General features: G+C 47.7%; 4 protein-coding genes across 7 annotated transcripts; 3 read left to right on the top strand and 1 right to left on the bottom strand.

Annotated features, from left to right (window-relative positions):
• Nucleotides 1–49: 49 nt before the first annotated feature.
• On the top strand, nt 50–1,089 carry NDUFA1 (NADH:ubiquinone oxidoreductase subunit A1; the record flags this gene model as incomplete). The annotated part of the gene is made up of 3 exons (XM_063170918.1): nt 50–448; nt 621–710; nt 994–1,089. Coding segments are annotated over 3 exons (510 nt in total), but the record flags the coding sequence as incomplete, so codon positions are not given.
• Nucleotides 1,090–2,654: 1,565 nt separating this feature from the next.
• On the top strand, nt 2,655–5,994 carry AKAP14 (A-kinase anchoring protein 14). The gene is made up of 6 exons (XM_063170625.1): nt 2,655–2,732; nt 2,868–2,982; nt 3,055–3,146; nt 3,303–3,482; nt 4,428–4,480; nt 4,810–5,994. Exons 2-6 carry the CDS (start codon nt 2,877–2,879, stop codon nt 4,895–4,897), a joined length of 519 nt encoding a protein of 172 aa, XP_063026695.1. The 5' UTR covers nt 2,655–2,732; nt 2,868–2,876; the 3' UTR covers nt 4,898–5,994.
• A 56-nt stretch (nt 5,995–6,050) lies between these two features.
• On the bottom strand, nt 6,051–11,351 carry NKAP (NFKB activating protein). Its single transcript, XM_063170624.1, has 9 exons — nt 11,098–11,351; nt 10,643–10,723; nt 10,207–10,280; nt 9,871–9,990; nt 9,222–9,267; nt 8,718–8,833; nt 8,493–8,568; nt 7,783–7,932; nt 6,051–6,496 (listed from the first exon to the last, which is right to left on the bottom strand). Exons 1-9 carry the CDS (start codon nt 11,349–11,351, stop codon nt 6,322–6,324), a joined length of 1,092 nt encoding a protein of 363 aa, XP_063026694.1. The 3' UTR covers nt 6,051–6,321.
• Nucleotides 11,352–11,476: 125 nt separating this feature from the next.
• ZBTB33 (zinc finger and BTB domain containing 33) lies at nt 11,477–21,388 on the top strand. 4 transcript variants are annotated; one of them, XM_063170618.1, is made up of 2 exons: nt 11,477–11,549; nt 16,402–21,388. In XM_063170618.1, exons 1-2 carry the CDS (start codon nt 11,522–11,524, stop codon nt 18,441–18,443), a joined length of 2,070 nt encoding a protein of 689 aa, XP_063026688.1. In that variant the 5' UTR covers nt 11,477–11,521; the 3' UTR covers nt 18,444–21,388. The 4 variants fall into 4 exon arrangements, with proteins under 4 accessions (XP_063026688.1, XP_063026689.1, XP_063026691.1 ...); XM_063170619.1 differs by lacking the exon at nt 11,477–11,549 and adding an exon at nt 14,775–14,908; XM_063170621.1 differs by lacking the exon at nt 11,477–11,549 and adding an exon at nt 15,282–15,313.
• The last annotated feature ends 870 nt before the right edge of the window (nt 21,389–22,258 follow it).

The raw sequence follows: 22,258 nt of genomic DNA, 5'->3' as shown, positions 1-22,258 counted from the left end.
CCGCGCGCACCCAATCACCGCCGCCTCTCGCGAGACTGCGCCTTAAAGGTATCGCTGCCTCCGCCGGACTACCACTCCCAGCGTGCACCGCGCCCGCCGCCGCCGGTACCGACGGGGTCAGCCGCTCGCGACTGGGACCGAGAGCGAGCCGGGACACGAACACGGCCTCATTTCTTGCCAGGGACTGCTCCCGGGCAGCGCCGTCGCTCCCGCTGCCCGCTCGGGCCCGCTAGGGTGTGAGGGGGCGCGGGGCAGGCCGGGAAGGGCGCGGGGCAGGCCGGGAGTGCCCCGGCACTCGGCGAGGGGCAGCGGCATCGACACCGACGCCAGCACCGACACCGGCGGGATGTGGTACGAGATCCTGCCTGGCATGGCCATCATGGGCGTCTGCCTCACCATCCCCGGCATAGCCACCATCTTCATGCACCGCTTGTCTAACGGCGGCAAGGTCAGCGCGGGGCGGGGCGGGGCGGCGCGTCCCGGGATCCGGGACCCTGGGGCTCCGCTTCCCCACCGGGGCCGCCCTGATCCCCCAGTCCCTGCAGCCCTGTGGGATCCCTTACCCCGCTTTCCCTCGGGAGCCCCTGTCCGACCCTCAACGGGCGGTTCTGTGCCTGCAGGAGAAGAGGATCGCCCGCTATCCCTTCGAGTGGACGCTGCTGGAAAGGGACCGGCGGCTGTCGGCTGTCAACAAGCACTACGTGTCCAAGGCAGGTCTGGGGCGCTGGGCAGGTACCGCGGGGGGAGCGGGACCCAGGGGCTGCTCCCCAATCCCCGCGCTCTGGCATGGCCGCTGAGGTGGGCACCGGTCCTCTTGTCAGATCTCACTCGGTGCCTGCAGCTGGCCTGCCTCTGGGGATGTGCATTTTCATTTTGTTCTAATTAAGATCTGAGTAATTAAATATTGTTTGAAAATCTGCATTTTCAGATATGCCCTGTTGCACCTTAGTGGCAAGAATGACGCAAATATAGCTCTTATTTTTTCTTTTTCAGGGTCTGGAGAACATAAACTAAGGTGTCAACGCTTTGAAAAATTCATCTATCTATAGAAAATGATTTAACTTTTGAATAAAGCTATACATGTGTTCAGCCCTTGTATTTGTGTTACTGTGGTGGGGTGACCCTTGCTGGACACCAGGTGCTCACCAAAGCTACTCTGTCACTCCTGTCCTCAGCTGGACAGGGGAGAAGAAATACATTGAAAGGCTCGTGAGTTGAGACAAGGAGAGGGAGAGACCATTCATCAGTTACTGTCACAGGCAAATGAGACTCGACTTGGAGAAATTTATTTAATGAATTGTCAGATAACAGCAGGGTAATGAGAAGTTAAAATAAATCATAAAACACCTTCTCCCCACTCCCCCCTTCTTCCTGGGTTCAGCTTCACACATGATATTTTCTCCCTCCTCCCTGCTGAGCTACACAGGGTGATGGGGAATGGGGGTTGTGGTCAATGTCATCCCATGTCTCTGTTGCTCTTTCCTCCTCTGGCGAGAACTCCTCACACTCTTCCCCTGCTCCAGCATGGGGTCCTTCCCAGGGAGACTCCTTCACTAACTTCTCCAGTGTGAGTGCTTCCCATGGGCTGCACTTCTTTTTGAACTGCTCCACCACAGGTCCCACACAGTCCCATAACATGCAGTCCTTCAGGAGCCAGCTGCTGCAGCAGGGTCACATTTCCTGCCAGCAAACCTGCTCCAGTGGGCTCTCTCCATGGGCACAAGGGTCCTGCCAGAGCCTGCTCCAGCATGAGCTCCCACGGGGTCACAGCTTGGGGACATCCCTCTGCTCCAGCATGAGCTTCCAGGGGGTCACAGCTTGGGGACATCCCTCTGCTCCAGCATGAGCTCCCACGGGGTCACAGCCTGGGTACATCCCCCTGCTCCAGTGTGAGCTTTCAGGAGGTCACAGCCTGGGTACATCCCCCTGCTCCAGCATGAGCTCCCATGGGGTCACAGCCTGGGTACATCCCCCTGCTCCAGCGTGAGCTTTCAGGAGGTCACAGCCTGGGTACATCCCCCTGCTCCAGCATGAGCTCCCATGGGGTCACAGCCTGGGTACATCCCCCTGCTCCAGCGTGAGCTCCCCACGGGGTGACAGCCTGGGTACATCCCTCTGCTCCAGCGTGGCCCGTTCCTGGGGTGCAGGCAGATCTCTGCTCCCTCTGTCCCCTCATGGACCTGCCGGGACACAGCTCACTGTGGTCTGGTAACACGGGCTGCAGGGCAATCTCTGCTGCTACCGCCTGCCCCACGGCCTCTTGTCATTCTGGAAGAGAAGCAGCTGGGAGTTCAGTACCCTGTGATATACTAAAACATTTCTGGTTTCTCCCGCACAGTCCCGGTGATCCTTTCCCTCTGAGGGGCTCTGGACAGAGCACAGAGTGGAGGCTGCTTTAGCTCCCGAGTGGCAAAAATACGACAAGCAGAGAAGCTGCCGGGATCCCGGAGCTGTTTTCTTGCTCGCACCGCCCTCCCTCCCCGGGGACAGCGGCTCCGGGCTGTTTCCGCGGGGCAGGCCCGGCCTCGCCATGGTGACCGCGCGCCGCCCGTGCCCGCGGGGCCGCGCTCAGCGGCGGGGACAGCGCCGGGCCCGGGCTCCGCTCCCCGGGCTCCCACACCCACCCCGGGACCGCAGCGCCCCGGGGCCCGGCCCCCGCCGCGCCTGGGGACCCCCGGCCTGGCCGGCGAAGCGGGGCAGAAGCAGCCGCCGGCCCGGGAGCGCCAAGCGGGGTGAGCGGGGCCGGGGTACGAACAGGGGCCGTGAGGGACTGCCCGCGGTGAGGGAGTGCCCGCTGCTGCCTCACAAGGGGCCTGCAGCTCTCAGAGCAGCGCTCCCTCCATGTTTGTGCGTTTATCTCTCTAAAGGTGAAACCAATGGAGGAGGAAAAGGAAGGCAGTGAGCAAAAAGATCACATCCCCCCGGAAGATGAGAGCAGCAGTACAGAGGAATGGCTCCCAGAGGACGAGGAAAAAGAGAAAGGTATCGTGTTTGCTCTACTAGAAAGTGCTGGAATCTTTTCAGGAGGATTTGTTAGCATTTTATCTGTTTCAGAAAGCAAGCATGTCATCAAAAATATCCCGTGGACTACAGCTAAGAACTTCACAGTGGAGATAGGACAGCAGCAAATTGAAGAACTGATTTCTGTGAGTCACAATTCCATCCACTCAGGAAGGCCACACTTTCTCACTGTTAAGAAGTATGAAAAATAAAAGCAAAGCACCTCTGTTCCTTTTTAGCACCACACACAAGTCAGCTCTACTGGACATAGGGAGTCTTAGTGTGATGTGTTTGTTCAACAGACATGGGACATTCATGAAAGCTGGCTTCACCACTCAGAATTTCTCGAGGAAGAAGAACTGAAGGACAGCAAGAGGTACCATTACAGAGCTTGCTGGGGCCTCCCGACACGCAGAAAACCCATCCCAAGAGCAACAGCGAGTGTCTACTTCGTTATAGTGATCTCCAAACTCAAACCTGACGTAAGTACTCAGCAATGGTGGGGATGCACTAGTCCTTTAAGGGACAAGAGTACAGTGGCATTCCTGAGGCAGGGAAGTGCCAGGACAGTGGAGAGGCCGGCAAGGAGCCAGCAGCTCTTGTGAAGATGCTGACAAGGCCTGGACATTGCCAGAACAATGGCAGGAGATTTAGATGTGGCCTAATAGAAACATGGCATTGGTTGGCAAGGGGAGCAAGGCACAGAGCAGGAGGCTGGGTTAGTTCCCAAATCATTGACTGACAGAACTTGGCAAACAGAATCTGGCAGGATCCTACATCTGCCTTTCTGGTCTTACAGTCTTCCCTTTCCAAGCCACAATTGTGTAGAGGTGAGTTACAGAATGAGGGCTTAGTAGAGAGGGAGTGGCACTTCACTCTTCAAGGTGTCTCAGAATCCCTTTCCTGATCAGCCCGAAGTTTGCACCTGTAAAATGAACTCTTGCAACTCAAGGAAAAAAAAATGAAATAAATTGCAGAGTAGACTTCTTACCTCCAGGCTTAAGTCATACTGAACCTTAGTGTTTCTACTTAACACCTATGGATCCCCAAATAATATTCTGTGGCTTAACCCCAGCTGGCAACTAAGCATCAGAGCTGCTTGCTCACTCCTTCCCCACCACCATGGGATGGGGGGAGAGAATTGTAAGTGTAAAAAAAGTGTAATAATATTAAAAAATAAATAGAATAACAAATTGGGGAAAATAAAAACAAAGAAAAAAACACTATGAAAGACAAGTGGTGCAAATGAAAACAATTACTCACCACTCACCAACCAATGTCCAGCCAGTCCCTGAGCAGCATCTTCCCTTCTGCCCCAACCAAATATCCAGGTTATTTTTAAAGTAAACAGTAGCTCTCACTTAATTACAATGTCTGCATTTTGAGGGGCTGTACCTGGCCTCTGCCCTGTCTCTGCTGTGTTGCAGACTGCACCTGTGGAGGTGTTCTACAGACTGGAGTCCAGCAGGCTGATTCGGAGGTAAATGTTATTACTCTTCTGTTTTAGCAAGCTTTTCCATTCCAAAACCAAACAGGGAGCTCGATGTAAATAAGTTCGCAATAATAGCAGAGGAGTGGAAACTGTCAAAATCTTGCTCCATGAAACGACCCTGCTTATCACTAGCCTCACCCCCAGAGGCATGAATAGCCACCCTGTGGGCATCTGCCTTCTCAGAAATTTGTCCTGCTTTACATGGTTTTTATTGCAGCAGATAGCCTTACATGGTGGATAGAGGCCAGCTCTCACCTGGCCAAACCTGGATTCACTATTATGCTTACAATCTACCTTTTTTTTATTCCCTTCTCCAGGCCAGAACAGTGTGAGTTTAGAGAAAAGTGGCTTCATGACATAATTGAAAATAAAGTACTGTGTGCAGAAAGACTTGCTTCCCGATGAGCAGCTCCAATTCACCATTACTAGTCCTCTCTTGTGGAGAACCAAATAAACATGATGGAAAAAAAAAAACCTCTTCCTTAGCAGTATTTCTACTTTGTGGATAGATAAGAAGCATTGAACCTGTGCAAAATCATCTCTGCCCTGCCATGGCAGCTGGCTGTGTGTGACAGTCCCTGGCAGGTGGGGACAGCAGGATGGAACCAGGCTCCAGAGTGTAAATAGGAAGAGGTAGCTGGGCAGGATTTGCTGTTTGTGATTGCCAGGTTTATGGAACTCCAGGGAAAACATTATAGGACTTTAGGACTTTTATTTTCCTCATATAAATATACAAGACATCTCTGTTGCTAGACTTAGAGGAAAAAAATAAATTAGAACAGAAAAGAAACAACCCATCTCTCAAAACCATTTTGTTTTAAAAACATTTGAGAAAAAGAAGTTCTAGGAGAGATGTTTGGAAATATGCAGTTGAATCAAAGATAACCACCACATAAGCACTGCCTGAGCAAAGCCTCCAAGCACAGAGTTTAAAGCAAGCCATGTAATACTGCTGAAACAGACCAAAGTAAAATACTACAGGAGTTAAAACAAGGGTTTAGTCTAGAATACTTCCATAAATGAAAACATTTCAAATAAATTGAAAGATACATCCTTGTTCCCACCTGTGTACATCCAGGGGTTCCAATCACTGCACCCCAGTGCACTGATGCCTATGTATAACATAGGAGGAAAAGAAGCAAGCAGCTCAGTTCTTCACCACGTGCTTCAGTGATTGAATATCAGAGCCTCCTACTACTGCTGCTTTACACCTCAGTTGCCATCTGCTTGCTCTAAAGTAACTGAAGCCCATCTGTATTAAATTACAAATGAAATTTACAAATATGTACATGTCTGGTTTGAATCACAAACCAAACTCAACTGTTTTGAGGAAAAACCTAAATTTAAAAGACTTGTGAAAAAATAGTGGACTGTTCTGGATCTTAAAACAGGAACTCAGGAGTTCCTTCATTTTTGCTACTGGTGCTAGTAGCTTGTTAAAGGTCCTTCCCAAGCTAAATGATCCTATGATTAATAAAAATAAATGGAATAAAAAAATCACACTTATTGACTTTAGGTAACAAAACCTTCCCACGGGATCCTTTGGCTTGTCAGTTCAAAGCAAGTGCAGAACACTGACACCTCTAATCTTCCCCACCTGTTCCTGCCTTGTAGCCTTTCTCTTTGCAGGGATTCCTTGTAGATGGTAAACAAACCATCCAAGAAAATCTGATGAAAATAACTCTGTTTCCTTGACACAAGTAATCCACTCCTGAGCTTGGCCCTGTTGGGTGAAAGGTGCTGCAGCACCTGCATCTCTCTTCAAATCACAGCTGGACTGCACTAGCTGCCACGCAGTGCAAGCTGTGGTGTACAGCTCACATGAAGCATTATTTCTCCTCTTTGCCTTTAGTCTTTCTGTAGACCATCTCTCGAAAGCTTGCAAGGATCTTATTCTCTCGTTTCCTCCTCTCCTCCTGGTTGAAGGATGCCAGAGCTCTCTTTTCATCTGCGCTGTAGATCTGGTTCTCCTTCCGCAGCCGCACAGCCTCCATGCGCCGGTGCCTGTGGGGGGACAGGGGTGCATCAGCAGTGCCCTGGCACAGCTCCCAGCCATCAACTGCCCTCAATGTCTTCAGGGGCTTTAAATAAAGGTACTGAAGTACCAAGGCCTGAACAACGGCCCTTGAGCCAAAGTTGGCCTCTAGATGAACCTTCCGACAAAATGTTGTATTTGTATCCACTCACTAAGGTAATATCCATGATCATTAGTGAAACATGTAGTGGTAAGAATATACTTATATTTCAGCATTTAGAGCCAGACAAAGGCATGAAATCAGGCATCTGGCCTTGTTTGAAGGTATATGATCAAAGCCACCTCCCTTGGTACCTCCTCAAGCCCTGCCCAGGCTTTGGGTGGAGCACAAGAACACGATGAAACCAAATGTTCCTGCACTAGAAGTTGTGTAAGCTTGTTTATTCTACAGTCTGAAAGCTGAGCCCTCTCACAGTGAAGATGGAGGCCTTGCCTACAGGTGGACACACCACGTAGGAATTCCCAGGAATGCTTCTCCAGTCCTTTGCTGTGGCTGGGGCTCCCAGCTCATGTGCAGATCTTGATGATGGTAAAGTGTAGGGTAACTGGTGATGTATCTTTTTTAATCACTCTAGGCAATCTTTTGCAGTAATGGTTAGGTGCATTACTTAGCTTATCCTTTGTAATTCTTTGCAGTTTTGCACTGTAGCAAATTATACTTAGTCCTTGAAGTTGGTATCTGAATTTTTTGTGCTTACCCTGCCAACTGGCAAAACAGATCTCTAAAAACTAGATATTCCAAAGTGCACACTAACCTTCCCAGGAAAGAGTGTGGCAGAACAAGGAACTGATTTCTGGGGATGTCTGTTCTCAGGCAGTCAGCCAGAAGCCTCCCCTACCCCCAGGGTGTCAGCTGCTGGCTCACTAAAATTTAAGTGAGATTCCTGCTGGTCATAGAGAAAAAAGTGCAGCCAACCTCTCACACATTGATTTGTCTCCTGCTGGAGACAAAGGGCCAGCACATCCCCAGGGCTGTCCAAACAGAGCATCTTTGAGCCATCTGACACAAGCACCTCTTCATGTGAAATAATTAGAAGACTATTGCCTGTGAATAACTTTTGCTCTTGAGGAGAAAGTGTCCTTGAAAAACTCACTATCCATCCCTAGCAATGGGGAGCTTAGTGTAGATTATTGCAAACAGAGCACCTCCTCCTCCATGCTTGCAAGTAGAGCTTGGAAGCATTCTTCTGTTCAGCCAGCAGAGAAAGCAGCTCTTGAAAATTCCACTGAACCACTGCCATCATCAAAGCCATACCTGCTGCCACTCATGACATAACCAGAGCTCTCAAACGACGCGATCTCCTCACTGGTCAGGCCGATTTCGCCTCTGCGGGGAATGCGCTTCCCTGCTTTGACGTACTCTGCCATGGCTGCCCCTTCCCCGGGCAGGAGGGCATGGCCATAGCTTAAAAACAAAAGTGGTGATGTCAGTAGCTTCAGATAGAGAGAGCCTGAGCTAAACATCCAACTTCCCTCTTCACTACTATATACACCTGCATTTTTAAACACCACCTTATTTTCTCCCACATGTTGGCCTCTTTCTTCCTTATGGCAACACTAGCAACAACATCTTACATTATCAGCTGAGTTCATTCTGATGACACTACAAAGTCACAATACTGCAGATCTTTAGAATAAAGGCATTTACAATTGATTTTTCTAGGAATCAAGGCTAAAAAGCATAAACCAGACTCTTCTACCCAAATTCAAGCCAGGGGAAAGCCTAGCACTATTAGAACTTCTGTCTGTGAGTTTCTGACACAGCATTTTTCCCTCTGCATGCATTATTGTTGCAACAGCCCTTTTTAACAGTAACTTTCACACTTGATTCACTTGATTTAATCAAAGTACCATTAGAACTGGCTACTCCTGCATGCATTATTGTTGCAACAGCCCTTTTGAATAGTAACTTTCACACCTGATTTACTTGATTTGATCAAAGTGCCATTAGAACTGGCTACTCACTTCAAAGGCCTATCATCCTGAGATGCGTGAGTTTTGGGAGCCTCTGGTCCAATCAAACTGTCAGCTTCAGTATTTTCTGCAACAATCAAATAATGAGGAAGATTAATCTTGTGTCCATTGTTCTTTGTTATCAGAAGGGTTACACAGGTCAGCAACACCTAACAAGGAATTCACAAAAACGACACCAAGAAGTTTCCACCCAAGTTTGAAGTGAGGTGAACCTACTTGACCTCTCTATCCAGAGATCATCCCCTTGAAGCATTTCATCATCGGAATCTTCGCTGCTTGAATCACTGGATTCCTTCCTGCTCTTCTTAGCTTTCTTTTTCTTATACTTCTTCCTGTGATTAAGCCAGACAGACATGCTATTTATCAAACTTTAACATTAAAGAAGGTGCTTGGAATCATACTCAAATAATTAGTTTCTCAAGGCAACTTCCACCTATAGGAAGAATGGCTGTCTGCTGTTTCATATAAAACACTTTACAGTGAAACCAAGACAATATATATGTTCTGTTTTGACTTTCATAGGGTGTTAGAAAGTAGCTTTACAGGGAATTGTTTGTGCTGCACAATTGTATAGATTTAAATAAAATCCATCAAATTAATATTATTTGCTGGCTCTTGCAAATTACCCAAGGTCCTCAGGCTCCCTCAGGGCCTGCAAAGAAAACTGAGCTGCCCTCCAGCCAACAGCAGCCAAAATGACACAGCAACCATGACACTTACTTTTTGTTCTTCTTTTTCCTCTTCTTGCTTTTCTTTTTATCTTCATCTGAAAAAAGAAAGTGTATGTATTATCAAAAATAAATTATTAGTTTTAACTAAGTGGCTTACTGCCCTGTGAATAACATGTCATGCCTTTTACAGCCCGTGTTCACGGAGCTGTGGGCTCAATCTTTGACTCTCTCAACCCTAACCCTAGCCCTACCCTTAACCCAAACTCAGTAAGATGGGTTTTCCAGGTCAGAAAGATGTAGGAACAGCAATGCTGGGGCCTTGCTGGGATTGCCTTGGCATGCCTTTTCCAGTCCCAGTGCTCCTGGAGCCATACGGCTCTTTTAGTCTCTCAACACTAAGCCTAACCACTCCCCTAACCCTACTGCTAAGAATTACACTAACCACTACCTCTACCAATTAACCTAACCACTACCCTAACCCTGAGCCCATTCCCAGCACTGACTGCCTCCACCAGAATGCCCCAGTACACCCTGATGGGACTTGTTTATACTGGGAAGCGTTAGTAGAAAGCTCCCTGCAGTACTGGTCGTATGAGAACATATCAAACAGATCTCTGGCATGAGAGGCTCAGTGGTTGCTAAAGTCAGAAACCCCCTTTCCTGAGGCCAGACTGCAAGCTGAAACCCTCTTGTCTTACCACTGGAGTTCTGCTCAGACTCTGAGTCACTGTCACTGTCCTCAGAATGTTTCCTGCGCTTTCTTTTGGATGCTTTACGTTTCTTCTTCTGTTTTTTCTTCTTCTTTTTCTTCTTTTCCTCTGGAATGTTTTCAAACATAACATTAGAGAACAAAGAGCATCTAGTTCCATATATATTCCCTAATCTTCCCCAAGCAATGCTCTCCTTTGAGCTGGAGCCCACCCCAGCCACTTCCACCCATCTAAGCCAGGGGACCTCCTGCAAGCAGCAGCAGCAGATTCTAAACCACAGTAGCTTCCCATTTTCAAAAAAGCCGTGCAAGCCAAACAAAATACCTTCTGAGCTGGAATCCGAAGAGCTACTCTTAGATTTTGCCTCTTCATCTTCTACCGGTGTGTGCTCATCGGAACTGAGTAAAATAACAGTTTCCTACTTAAAATCTGTTTTGCTGTACTCAAGATCAAAGGTATACATATGACCAAAGACATTTTGAGTCAATCCTTGCAAGAGAGTAAAATATTAAAGAGCTAATTTAGCCTGGGAACTGCTGTCAGAACCACAACACAACAGTCACTTGATCTACAATAAATCACATACTGCATAATTGGTATTATTGGTTGAAAAAATACTAATCTCATTATGCTGCTTCAGAAAGGAACTGATACAATGAGTATTGTGACACCATGACTAACGCAGGGATAAAGCATTTTTATAAACTGAACTGATATGTAATTAATATTATAAAAAACATGAAGAAAGAATATGTCTTACTCTGGGTCAGGAACTTTTGGTGACAGTCCCCAGACTTCAGGTGCCCCCAGTTCTCCAATTCTCTCTCTCTCATTGAGTCTCCTGTAAAGGAAAACACTGTCACTGATGTCTAGTTTGCAACACCCAGTACACAAACATTTTCAGTCTTACACGTCAGTGTTTCTAATGGCCTGAATCAGCTGCAGGAAGGATAAGAAACAACTCGGAGCAAGGAGCAAGCTCGCGGGGCAGTCTGGCAGCAGAGCTCCGCGCACTGCAGAGGATCGGCGGCGGCAGCTGTTACCCCCTTCCAGCCGAGCTCCGTCCCGTCCCCCCGGGCGGCCCTGCCCGCGGGGAGCGCAGCCAGAGCCCGTGACGGGGCCGAGAGCCGTGACGGGGCCGTACGGAACCAGGCCCGGCGGCACCCGCCCATCCCGGGAGCGGGGCCCGGCAGGGCAGGCCCGACCCGCGCTCACCTCTGCCGCAGGATCTCCTCCTTCTCCTTCTCGTAGTACTCGGGCCATTTGCCGTGGTGGTGGTGCCCGTGGTGCGCGGAGGAGCGCGGCGCGCCGGGGCTGCGGGAGCGGCTACGGCTCCGCCGGTGGCTCAGGCGCCTCGAGCCATTGCGCTCGCGGGACCGGGACCGGGACCGGGAGCGAGACCGGCTGCGGCGGCCGCGGCGCTCGGAGCTGGCGGCGGGCGGGGAGCGGGAGCGGGACGCGGGCGCCATGGCGGAAGCGGAGGCGCTTCCGGCGGCTTCCGGCGCCCTCCCGGCCGGGCGGGAGCGGGGCGGGAGCGGGGCGGCCCCGCCCGCGGGGTCACCGCCCCACCCGCCCGGCCGGCAACGCGGCGGCGGTGGCGGCGGCTCCTTTTGTGCCCCGCGGCGGCCGCCCGGCAGCGATGGACGCGCGCACGGCGGCGGCGGAAGGTGAGGCACCGGCGGGGCGCGAGCCGCGGGCGGGGGGCGGTGGCGGCGCGGGCCCGGCTCCGCCCCGCTCCGCGGGCACCGGCGCGGGGCCGCGGCCCCGGGAGCTGTCCAGGGCGGGCCGGCAGCAGCACCGCCCCGCGGACAGCTCACCGTGCCCGGCGGGGTTCCCCGTTCCTGCCCGCCTGACACGGCCCGGCCCGGCAAGGCCCGGTCTCGGTGTTGGGGCGCCCGGCGCCTCCCAGCGCGGCCTGCCTGACACGGCGCTGGCGGCGCTCCGCTGCGGCGACTCAGGGCAAAGCTGACAGGACGAGGGGAAACGGCCCCGAGTTGCGTCAGGGGAGGTTTAGGTTGGGTATTAGGAAATTTTTTTCATGTGAAAGGTTATCAGGCACAGGAATAGGCTGCCCGGCGAAGTGGTGGAGTCAGCATCCCCGGAAATGTTAAAAACCCCTCGGAGATGGCACTTGAGGACACGGTGTGATGGTGAACACAGTGCTGGCGCTGAGCTCACGGTTGGAGTTAATCATCTTAAGTCTTTTCCTTAACCTTTATCTATAAAGACGATACAAATTATGTATTCAGATAAGACACCCACTCTTCTGTGAGCGCCCTCCCCCCTCAGCTTTGACCACATTGCCACGGAGCTTTCTTAAATGAACCCCGAGTTTGTGCTGAGCTCTGGCAGTGCAGTGTAACACGGCCGGGTCTGGCCAGCTCTGGGTAAACGGGACATTTTGGACAGCTGCTGCACCCTGGGAAACCCATGCTGCTTTATGCTGTCTAGAAATTATGTCAGGGTATGCCAGTTCTTTTTCACAAATGAAACAGTATTTTAGCTCTCAAACCTACCATAAGCAGCATAAAAAATTCTGCAAGATGGAAGAAGCCTATTTAAATTGTGTATTTTTTTGGGTGCAAGGAACCTCATGCAGAACAGGGAGGGAAAAGATTTCCCAGAGATTGCCCATGTGTGTGGCGTTACTGTCGCCTGTGTCTGTGTGAGGACAGCACAGTTTCTCCCTTCTTTGGACTATTTTGACAAACTAATTTTAAATTATTTTAGATCTGACTAACTGGTGACTAAAACATCTGCCTCAGGAGCACTCTGCACCTGTGTTAGCTAATATTGTTAGGTGACTTGAAGTGCACAAGTTATAATGTCATGCAGTACATAACAGCATCTACAACGATTACTAATGTCAATGAAAAGGATCACTGGACTCTTAATTCATTTATATGAGGCTTTATGTAATGGGATTGGCAGGAGAAATACTCTCAGAGATTTCTTCAGGGCACAAATAGTGGAAATTTGTATTTTAGAGTCTTTCAGAAGCAGTGATGTTTTATTTGAAATTCCCATTGTGGAAGAATATTTCTGTCCTTAAAGGTAGTCTTAGGTAGGATAATATTGAATTTCAATTTTATTGAAAACCCTTAACTGTTCTGCTTATAAAATTTAATTTACTTTAATGCAAAATATGTGTTTTCATGATGAAGAATGTTATTTTGTCTCTCAAATTTGTCAGCTCTTTAAAAGAATTTTCTATTCTCACACAGTGGATTTTTTAAAACTAAAAGAGCATCTTAAATTGCTTAATTGAAAACTTACTTTTTTGTCTTCTGGCAAAAGCCTGCACATAAATTTCTTTAAATTTGTACTTCATATTTTCAAAGCCTTCATCCCAAAGTTTTTTTGATCACTTCTCAACATTAAGATAAAAGTTGCTATTGGGTCTCTTATTTGTTCAGTTCCAAAAAGACCACGTGTAGTTCTGTATTCTAGATGTTTCTTATCAATATCTTAGATAAAATGGTTCTTTTATATTGGTATTTATATTGTAAGGTTTTATGTGCCTTGAATCACCAAACACTTTCTTGGCTTATCTAAACATAAAAGTGGAAAAAACAACCTCTAAAATAGGAGATGCACGCTGACAAAAAAAAAAAAAAAGCACATTGAAATTCAGTTTTTGGGTGCAGCAAGATGGTGACAGCTTCAGTTAAACCTGCTGATCTGGGGAGAGCATTATCTGTGCCCTGACTGCAGCAATGTGACAGGGGGTTCAGATTTTATATCTGACGGAAGGAGTTGCCATAGAGAAAAGCTGCTGTGAGAAAGGTAAAAGCCAAGGAGATGGTGCTGCTCTCCCAGCAGCTTTTAAGTCAGGCAGCATTTCTGTGCCTCAGAAAGAGTGGTTCAAACCTGATTTTTGAGATCTGGTGATGCCTCAGGAGCAGGGATCCTTCCAAGTCAGTGCTCATCTGTAGCTGTAAATTTTCCTGTTAGTTATTTAGTATTGGAAGAGGCAGTGAGGAAACAAGTCCTTAAAGCTGGAGGATGAAAGGCTAAGAAATTGTTTAATTTGGGCCATCACACATTTTTGGAGGAGAAAAAAAGCACTGGATTAAATATTTAAACAACTACAGTATTGTTTTCATTTAATATAGCCTCCTGTGTAAAAATAATGAAGAGCCTGTATCAAAGGAGAAAAGAATTGAAGGGTCATATGAGGAAGAAAAGCCTATGTTTTCCCTGATGAGTGTTTTCTATTATTTATCCTCATTCAATTGACTCTCTGGTAAAGCCTATAAATAAAGAGAAACTGCTTTTCTAACATTTAAAATCTGAAGGCTCACTTCAAAAAGGAACTTTTGTTGCTAACTATATAAATACAGGGAGCCTGGCAGGTGATCTTCTTGCTAGAAGAAAGATTATTATGTATTTCTTGCTCATAAACCTGAGCAGGACCATTTCATTGCTGATTTATGAGGTGAAGGATTGCAGTCATGTCTGCCGGTGGCTGTGGCCTGTTACGTTTCTCGTTGAACTTGACAGGCCATTTCTTCTTGTCAAAGTTTTTGAATCTTAAGAAAAATCAGGAACCCCTGTGGTTCAAGTCCGCAGAATGCATGGTGGCGGGGGGGGGGGGAAGGAACAGATCAGTAACCAAAGACACAAAATATCATTTATGATCTTGGTGTTCTTTGAGCATTCCTGAACAGCAAGAGTTTCCAAGAGGCCGCGCTGTGGATGTGTCACTTTGGTGGCCACATGTCGAATGTGCATTTGAGTCATTTTGGTCAAAGGCACTTTGTGTCAAAGCCGTGCATGTCTGTGCAGCTGCTGGCAGAGTCTAACACGTGTTCCTGTGGCGCAGAGGATTCCCAACAACCGCTCCCGGAGGAGGAGCAGGGGCGGGTGTGGGCTCAGGTGTGGCTGCGAGCTGCCCTCGGTGCCGGGCGGAGGTGCCGGCTGCGTCAGCGCTGGCAGAGCGGCGCCGGTGCCCCCGGGAAGGAAATGACACTCGGCGGGAAATAGCGTCTGCACGGCGCTATCCACACGCTCAGCCGTAGGGCAGGTGCCGGCCTTTGCCTCCACGGGGACGCGGGCGCGGGGAGCCGGGATCCCGGCGGGAATTGCCGAGGCCGCAGCAAGGCCCATGTGCGGGAGCCGGGGCGTCCCACGGCCGGCGCTGGAGCGGGCTCGGGGCCGCACGCCCGGCACCTCGGCAGGCGGGGGGCAGTGTGCGGGCGGTGCGTCCCGGGCAGCGTCCGGAGCCCCGCGGCCTCGGGGCTGCTGCCGGCGGCGGGAGCGCGGGGCGGGTCCGGAGCGGCGGGAGCGAGGCCCGGCCCCGCCCCGGCCCGAAGGTTCCCGAGGCCGCTCGGGTCAGAGCCGAGGGCAGCGGCGGCAGCGCCCTCCAGCGGCGGTGCGGAGGGTCCGGAGGTGCGGGAGGCGGAGGGGCCGCGGCCGGAGCGCGGCGCAGGTAACGCGGGCTCCGCGGGCACGGCGGGCTCGGCTGCCCCTCTCGCCCCGCTGGGGGCTCAGCACGGCTCAGCGGGCGGGGAGCGGCGGACGGACCGCCCGTCAGCCCGGGCCCGGTGCTGCCAGGCCGCTCCCCGGGCCTGCCGTTGTCAGCGCCGCCGCTCCCGCTCGGCCTCCGGCCGCGGACCGGCCGTTGCTGCCCCGGCGGCGGCTCCGCTCGGAGCGCGGCTCTCACGGCCGGGCCCCCGGGGTCGCGGCGCAGCCGGGCGGGACGCGCTGCCCGGGCTGGCGAGCGGCGGCCGCGGGACTCCGGCATCGGTGTCTCATCCGGCTCGGCCTGCGGAAATCAAAGTTTTACGGGTAAAATTAGAGCCCGTGGCTCCTTGTTCTGCATTTTGATGTTTCTTTCTGCGCCTTACTGGGGGCTTTGATTGGGCAGTGATGGCAGATAGGTTACTTTGACTTAGCAGATCTGTTTTGCTATGGTGCTGCTTCAGTGTCTCAGTTTGGCATACGTAGCCATGCAAATATATGACATAGGGCTCAAAAAAGTTTATGTTTTTGGGGAAGGAGAGGTTTATTTTTCTGGGGAAGGAAGTGCACTATCCATAGTGTTTTCATTAACTCAGTTAACTGGTAATATGCAGACACACAGATTCTGGTGTCTGGCCATAAATAACTTCACGCTATTGGGCTTTCTCATAACAATCTATGGAACATTTCACAATTAAAAAGAAATTACTAATAATGTTTAAAGCTGCTTTTGGGGCCCAAAACTTCCATCTTCTTGGTTTTGCAATTAACCTTACTTGCTGTTGCTTAGGATGAGGTGTTGCTTCTTTCTTCCTCACCTTGTAAGGGCAGAGGATCTATTCAGAATTCCACTTACCTTGTGGAGAAAGAGGAAAGGACAAACAACGATAAGAAACAAAGTTGCAGAGTGCAGTGGCACATAATCTTCTGAACGGTATCTCAGATTCGTTTTTTCCTAAAGAAGGAGTAGACAGTAAATATGTGAGTGTTGTAAAGCAGTTAAAACTGTAAATCTGCATTTTTACTGATTTGATATCTTTTGCTTTCCTTTTGTAGGAATGGAGGAAAAAAAACTTATTTCTGCAACAGACACACAATATTCTAGCGTGCTCCTTCAGTCTTTGAATGAACAACGTGGCCATGGACTTTTTTGTGATGTTACAGTCATTGTGGAGGACCGTAAATTTCGAGCTCACAGAAACATCCTTTCAGCCTCAAGCACATATTTTCACCAGCTTTTCTCAGTGGCTGGTCAAGTGGTTGAACTGAGCTTTGTAAGAGCAGAAATTTTTGCAGAAATTCTTAATTATATTTATAGTTCCAAAATAATCAGCGTCCGATCTGATTTACTTGATGAACTGATTAAATCAGGGCAGGAGCTGGGTGTTAAATTCATAGCTGATCTGGGCATCCCTCCGGCCGAAGGCAAGAATGTGCCCAGCGAGGTCAAAGACAGTGCTTCAAAAACTTCAGCTTCTAGTCCAAATCAAAGAGATGCTGAAACACAGGTGACTGTAATCAGGCCAGAGGGCCAGGAGGCAGCAGATGGGATGCCTGTTATAACACAGTCATTCTCCTTACATGGCATAGAATATGAGACTACAAAAATTACAGTGAGCGATTTGGATGAGGAGGATGATGATGTCATTTTTTGTTCTGAGATTGTTCCTCCAAAAGAATGTACTAAAGACAAAAATGCTGCAAGCCAGAGCCAGCCTTGCTCAAGTCCAGCTGGAGCTTCTGACCAAAAATCCTGTGGCAGTGGTGGCTCTCCCCATGTGACAAACAGCACAGCACCTCAGAACCTCACTTTGTCTGCCACTCAGCTGAGCCCGAGCCAGACACAGGCAGGAGCTGAACCATTCTCCTCGGCCACGCCGCAGCATTTTACTCCTAATATCATCGTGCTGAACAAGCCTCTGCTTAACTCCTCACTTGGTGCCAGCTCCTTGCATCAAACACATGTGACTCCTACAATTAATTTACTTGAGGAGAACCAGCAGCTATCCAATAATGGCTCTGTAACTGAAGTGGAAGGAACTGCTGTTGATGATGAAGAGGTTGTTGAAGATGATGTTGATATCATTAGCTCCTCTAGTCCTAGTTTGGTCAGCAGCAGCTCTTTGGTTCAGCAATCTTCTGTTCCTAAGGCAGGGAGCACTGAAGGATCAGGTGTACAGAAAAAACAGGTTGTTACATTTTCCCAAGAGCCATCTACTAAAGCTGGAGAGCTGAAAATAAAAATCTCAGATGTCCTTTCTGGAAACAACAAGGAATTAAGTTCGGGTCTAACATCGAAGAATGTGGCAGATGGGCAGAAAATCATAACATTGGATACAGCAACTGAAATAGGAGGCTTGTCCACAGGCTGTAAGGTGTATGCAAATATCGGTGAGGACACCTACGACATAGTTATCCCTGTGAAGGGTGACTCTGAGGGAGGGGAAGCCAAGCCCGATGACACACCCAAGAAGTCCGACGATGAATCTCCAAAGGGGAAACGCATGAAAGTGAAGCACGACGACCACTACGAGCTCATAGTGGACGGCAGAGTCTACTACATCTGCATCGTGTGCAAGAGGTCCTACGCGTGCCTGACCAGCCTGCGGAGACATTTCAACGTGCACTCCTGGGAGAAGAAGTACCCCTGTCGCTACTGTGACAAAGTCTTTGCCCTGGCAGAGTATCGCACCAAGCACGAACTGCACCACACCGGGGAGCGCAGGTACCAGTGCTTGACGTGCGGCAAATCCTTCATCAACTACCAGATCACCATCTCCCACATCAAATCCGTGCACAGCCAGGACCCCTCCGGGGACACCAAGCTGTACAGGCTGCACCCCTGCAGGTCCCTGCAGATCCGGCAGTACACCTACATCAGCGACCGGCCCAGCAGCGTCCCGGGCATCAGCCAGGGGGGAGTTGTGTACCGTGTGGGCTCAGGGAAGGATGGCACTGAGGGAGCAACGTCCAACTCTCCAGCCAAACAAATCACCTGGGACGACATTTTCATTCCGCAGGGAAATGAAACGATTTTTAAACAAAACCCGTCAGAAGGAAGTACTGAATTTGAGTTTGTGATACCAGAATCTTACTGAAATGTTTGAAATGCTGGAAAAAAGGGTTCTGTGCAGGAGCATTGCAGTTGTTTTAACTGAGCTGTTGAAATTGCTGTAAAATCAAAGGTTAAAGTCAAAAGAAGTTAACTTGTACTACCAAGTAACCAAATGGTAACACTTAGATGGACCATGTTAACTGCAGTGCTTTGTGGAAGCAATTAATCAGAAAATTTACTTGAATAGAGAGTGAGACATTCTAAGGCGCTATCAGAGTTTTCAGATATGTTAAATTTGATCAAAACATGAGGACTTGTGGCTTGAAAATGTACAATTCCTTCTAAAGAGCTAGAAATATTTCTAAACTAATTGAGGTATTTCCTGTACCCATATTTACCATGTAAGCCCTTTCTTTCATGTTAGCACTTTAATGCTGAGTTCTGTTTAGATGTTAACCAAGAAAACAGTAAGATTTTTTCATCATTGTCTCTTGGTCATGGAACATTTAAAAAAAATAATCCCACAACTCACATTTGTGAACAAGGGGCCAAAATACATGATCCCCTACTACACTGGAGTAGTCTGTTTTTGAGCTAGCATCCTAATTCTGCTTTTATAAATATTATGAATCATCTGTCTTCATGCAAAAAGTCTTGTCTACAAGCAATACTCATTTAGGGCTAACTTGAACAAACTTTACTTACACTTGGCAGTGTGGTGAGCTAAGTATTCAGTGTCCTGGACCTTGTTATTTTACTCTTTTTGCAATGGGAAAAAACCAAACCCCACACAGCTGAATAGTGAAGAAGCTTAGAACACTTAGGAAGGAGATAATTTTACCTTCTTACAGCTTGAGAAATATTGTTGCATTTTCTTACTGCTGGAAAAAAATGCCAGTAATTAGTTTGATATAAAGTGCTGTTCCTTTTTTTTTTTTCACTTCAAGAAGAAGGGCTTCAGTCCAGAATTTTGAAATTATAAAAATATTATTTGTTTTTAGCTGAAGACTTCTCAAATCTATGAATTCATGTAAGTGCTGTATTGGTTTAGCACTGAGGCTGCTGTAGATCTTGTATGCCTGTTTGGCTAAATCTTCAAGTGTAACAGGGATTTGGATTTCACCCCACACTTGCCCCCATTTATACATTTTGGAAGATGAGGACTAAACCAACAACCAGAAAATACCCTTTATTCACCATGACCCAAAGTATAGTTTCTTTGCAATTGTCTAGTTGTCAGGTGTTTCCAGGTTTGGGTTTATTATGTTGCCATTTTACTCTCCTTTCATTTGGTGCCTGTTACAACAGTTAAAAGATGAATTAGATGTCCACCTTGATCAGGAAATGGTAGAGGAAAACAGCTGTTTGCTGGAGTCCTGGTTTAGCATTTCAGAGTTAGTGACTTGTTGAATTTTTGTAAATGGTAATATGAAAATCCTCAAGTTATAGAGGTGACTGGGAAAGACTATTGTGCATAGTACTAGTTATGGAAACCTTCAATTGCTTAAATTGCACTCACAGGTTTCTCTTTTCTTTTTCATGTTTTAAGTTAGTATCTTGATTTTATGACTCTCAAAGGTTTTAGACATACAGCACTCTTCACAGAAAGGCACCTAAATGGGAAACAGTTCAAATCTAAGTCGAGCTACCAAAACGATACCAGAAATCCCCGTGAGCACTGCTGGGAGGAGGATTTGTTTGTGTGGTGCATGTGATGCTCAGCACTTCTTTGTCAGCCAAGAACATGATATACCTGATTATTTCCAGATCACATTGCTGACCCCTTTGAATATGATGGGTCATGCTTTAAATGTGGGGTGTAACTGAGGTGGCATTTCTGCGGGCACACATTTTCCTCATGGATGTGAGTGTGGATTGCCTGTGTTGCACAGCTGGCTGGTGCTGTGGTGGCACTTCCTCAACTTTGTGGAGACAAATGCAATGTTATTTTCGTTATTGACATGACACATGTTTAATCACAGAATAGTCTTGAGTTGGAAGGGACCCACAAGGATCATTGAGCCCAACTGTTAAGTAAATGGCCTGTGTTGGGATCTGGAATTAAGCATACATTACAGAGAGCAGAATTAAACATAATGGCTATCACTATTTGCTGCTGATATATTTAAAACCTTAAATTAAACTGTGCCTAGTAAAGGTCTCTTTTTGGAGGAAAACTGGAAAATTAGGGCTTTGTAACTATTTTTGCTAGAAGACTCGTGCTTGCATGTGTCTCAGGGTCTTCAGTTTTCCTTGGAAGTGATTTTGATATCCAAAGTCCAGAGGTATGTAAAGCATTTCTTTAATTTCACTTCCAGTATTTATTGGTTTGGAAACATGTTAAATTCATTCTTTGAAAACTTTTTATGGGGCCATGAGTAAGCTTTTTATTTAGATTTCTGGCTATTGCACTTACATTTGTGTTTTTGTTTGTTTTTGTAAGCATTTAACTTCCAGTTTAACTTAATGAAAAAACTTATGTAAATATTAAGAAATTGGCTTTGGGATGATGGAAGAAAAAGGTTGAATCTGACAAAGCATTTATATAGAAATGAAAAATTTCAACAGACTAAGGTAGCAAACCTCACAGTCGTTTGTTATGCATATAAAACCATTTACAGATCTGCTGCAGAATATGGTAATGGTGACTGCATCCTCACTGTCTGGTTTCTCTGGGGATACATACCATAACATTCCACTCTGTGAACTAAATGAATATTGAATAACATCTACTGCTTATTTATTTTGTTCTGTTAAGGCATGCAGCTTATAAAAAGATGCAGAAGCTGACAACTATATACATTGAGTTCTGAGATCTAGGAAATGTTCTGTGTGAACATTCCTTGGTTTCCCCAGTCTGTGGTGTATATAGTTGTACAGTCTTTCCTTAACATCCTTTTTAAAGTTGTGTTCTACTTTTCATTAATCAACACGTGATATTAGTTTTTAGAGCTTTCTATGGCAAAAATAAAAAAGTTTAATTCTCAAGGTGAGCACAGTATGTTTCTTTTTGATGGCAACTCAGTTTCTATAGTCTAACACATTTGTAGCTTCCTTTTGCATGTATTTGGGAATAGCAGGGAACCCACTGTGGGGGGGAACAGGGCAAGGTGTTCTTATTTGGGCTTTAGTTTTGTTTGTTTGTTTTGATGCTGTTTAATTGGTTTTGTTGAACACTTTCCAAGAAAGCAAATCAGCTCAACAGCCCCAGTGTGCTGTGAGCTGAGTGCTGTGATAGATGGGGTTGATGGGAACTCTGAGGCTGTGCAACATTCTGACCAACTGTGGCACTGCAAATGGGCTCAAAGTCAACAAACCCCTACCTAGGGACCAGTAAATTGTACATTGTGACCAGTGCTGTGCTTCCAGCTCACTCATGGTTTGGGCTCTCCTTTCCAGCTGCTGACTGCTTGTGATTTGTGAGAGTTCCATTGTTGGTGACCTGGGGCCAACAGGAAATACTCACTTACTTTGTGTAGACTTCTTATTGCATGTAGGAATGCAATTTAAGAAGTAACATACCAAATTATGTTCTAGGTGCCTTCATCTCCTTGGCATAGGGCTTCTGCCTCACTCTGCTGACATCACCAGCACAGAATATGCCCAAAGTAAGCAAAGGAGACACCAAGACTGCACTGGTTGGATTACTCAGATCTGTGTTAAGTGAAAAATTAGCAGTAATAATTTTAGAGGGCTTGAGGTCAGGGCACCATGTTATGGTAAAACTGCAGAATTATCAAGTGCAGGGGCACGAGCGCCTTCAAAAACAGAACTTAAGGAATTTTTTCCTAATCCTGGTAGAAATATGTCTCAAATACAGAGAACAGAGGGGTTTGGGGTTTTTTTTTTTTTTTTTTT

The sequence above is a fragment of the Melospiza melodia genome, chromosome 16, assembly GCF_035770615.1.
Source record: "Melospiza melodia melodia isolate bMelMel2 chromosome 16, bMelMel2.pri, whole genome shotgun sequence".
Taxonomy (NCBI): Eukaryota; Metazoa; Chordata; class Aves; order Passeriformes; family Passerellidae; genus Melospiza; species Melospiza melodia.
This window is presented reverse-complemented; position numbering and strand designations above follow the sequence as displayed.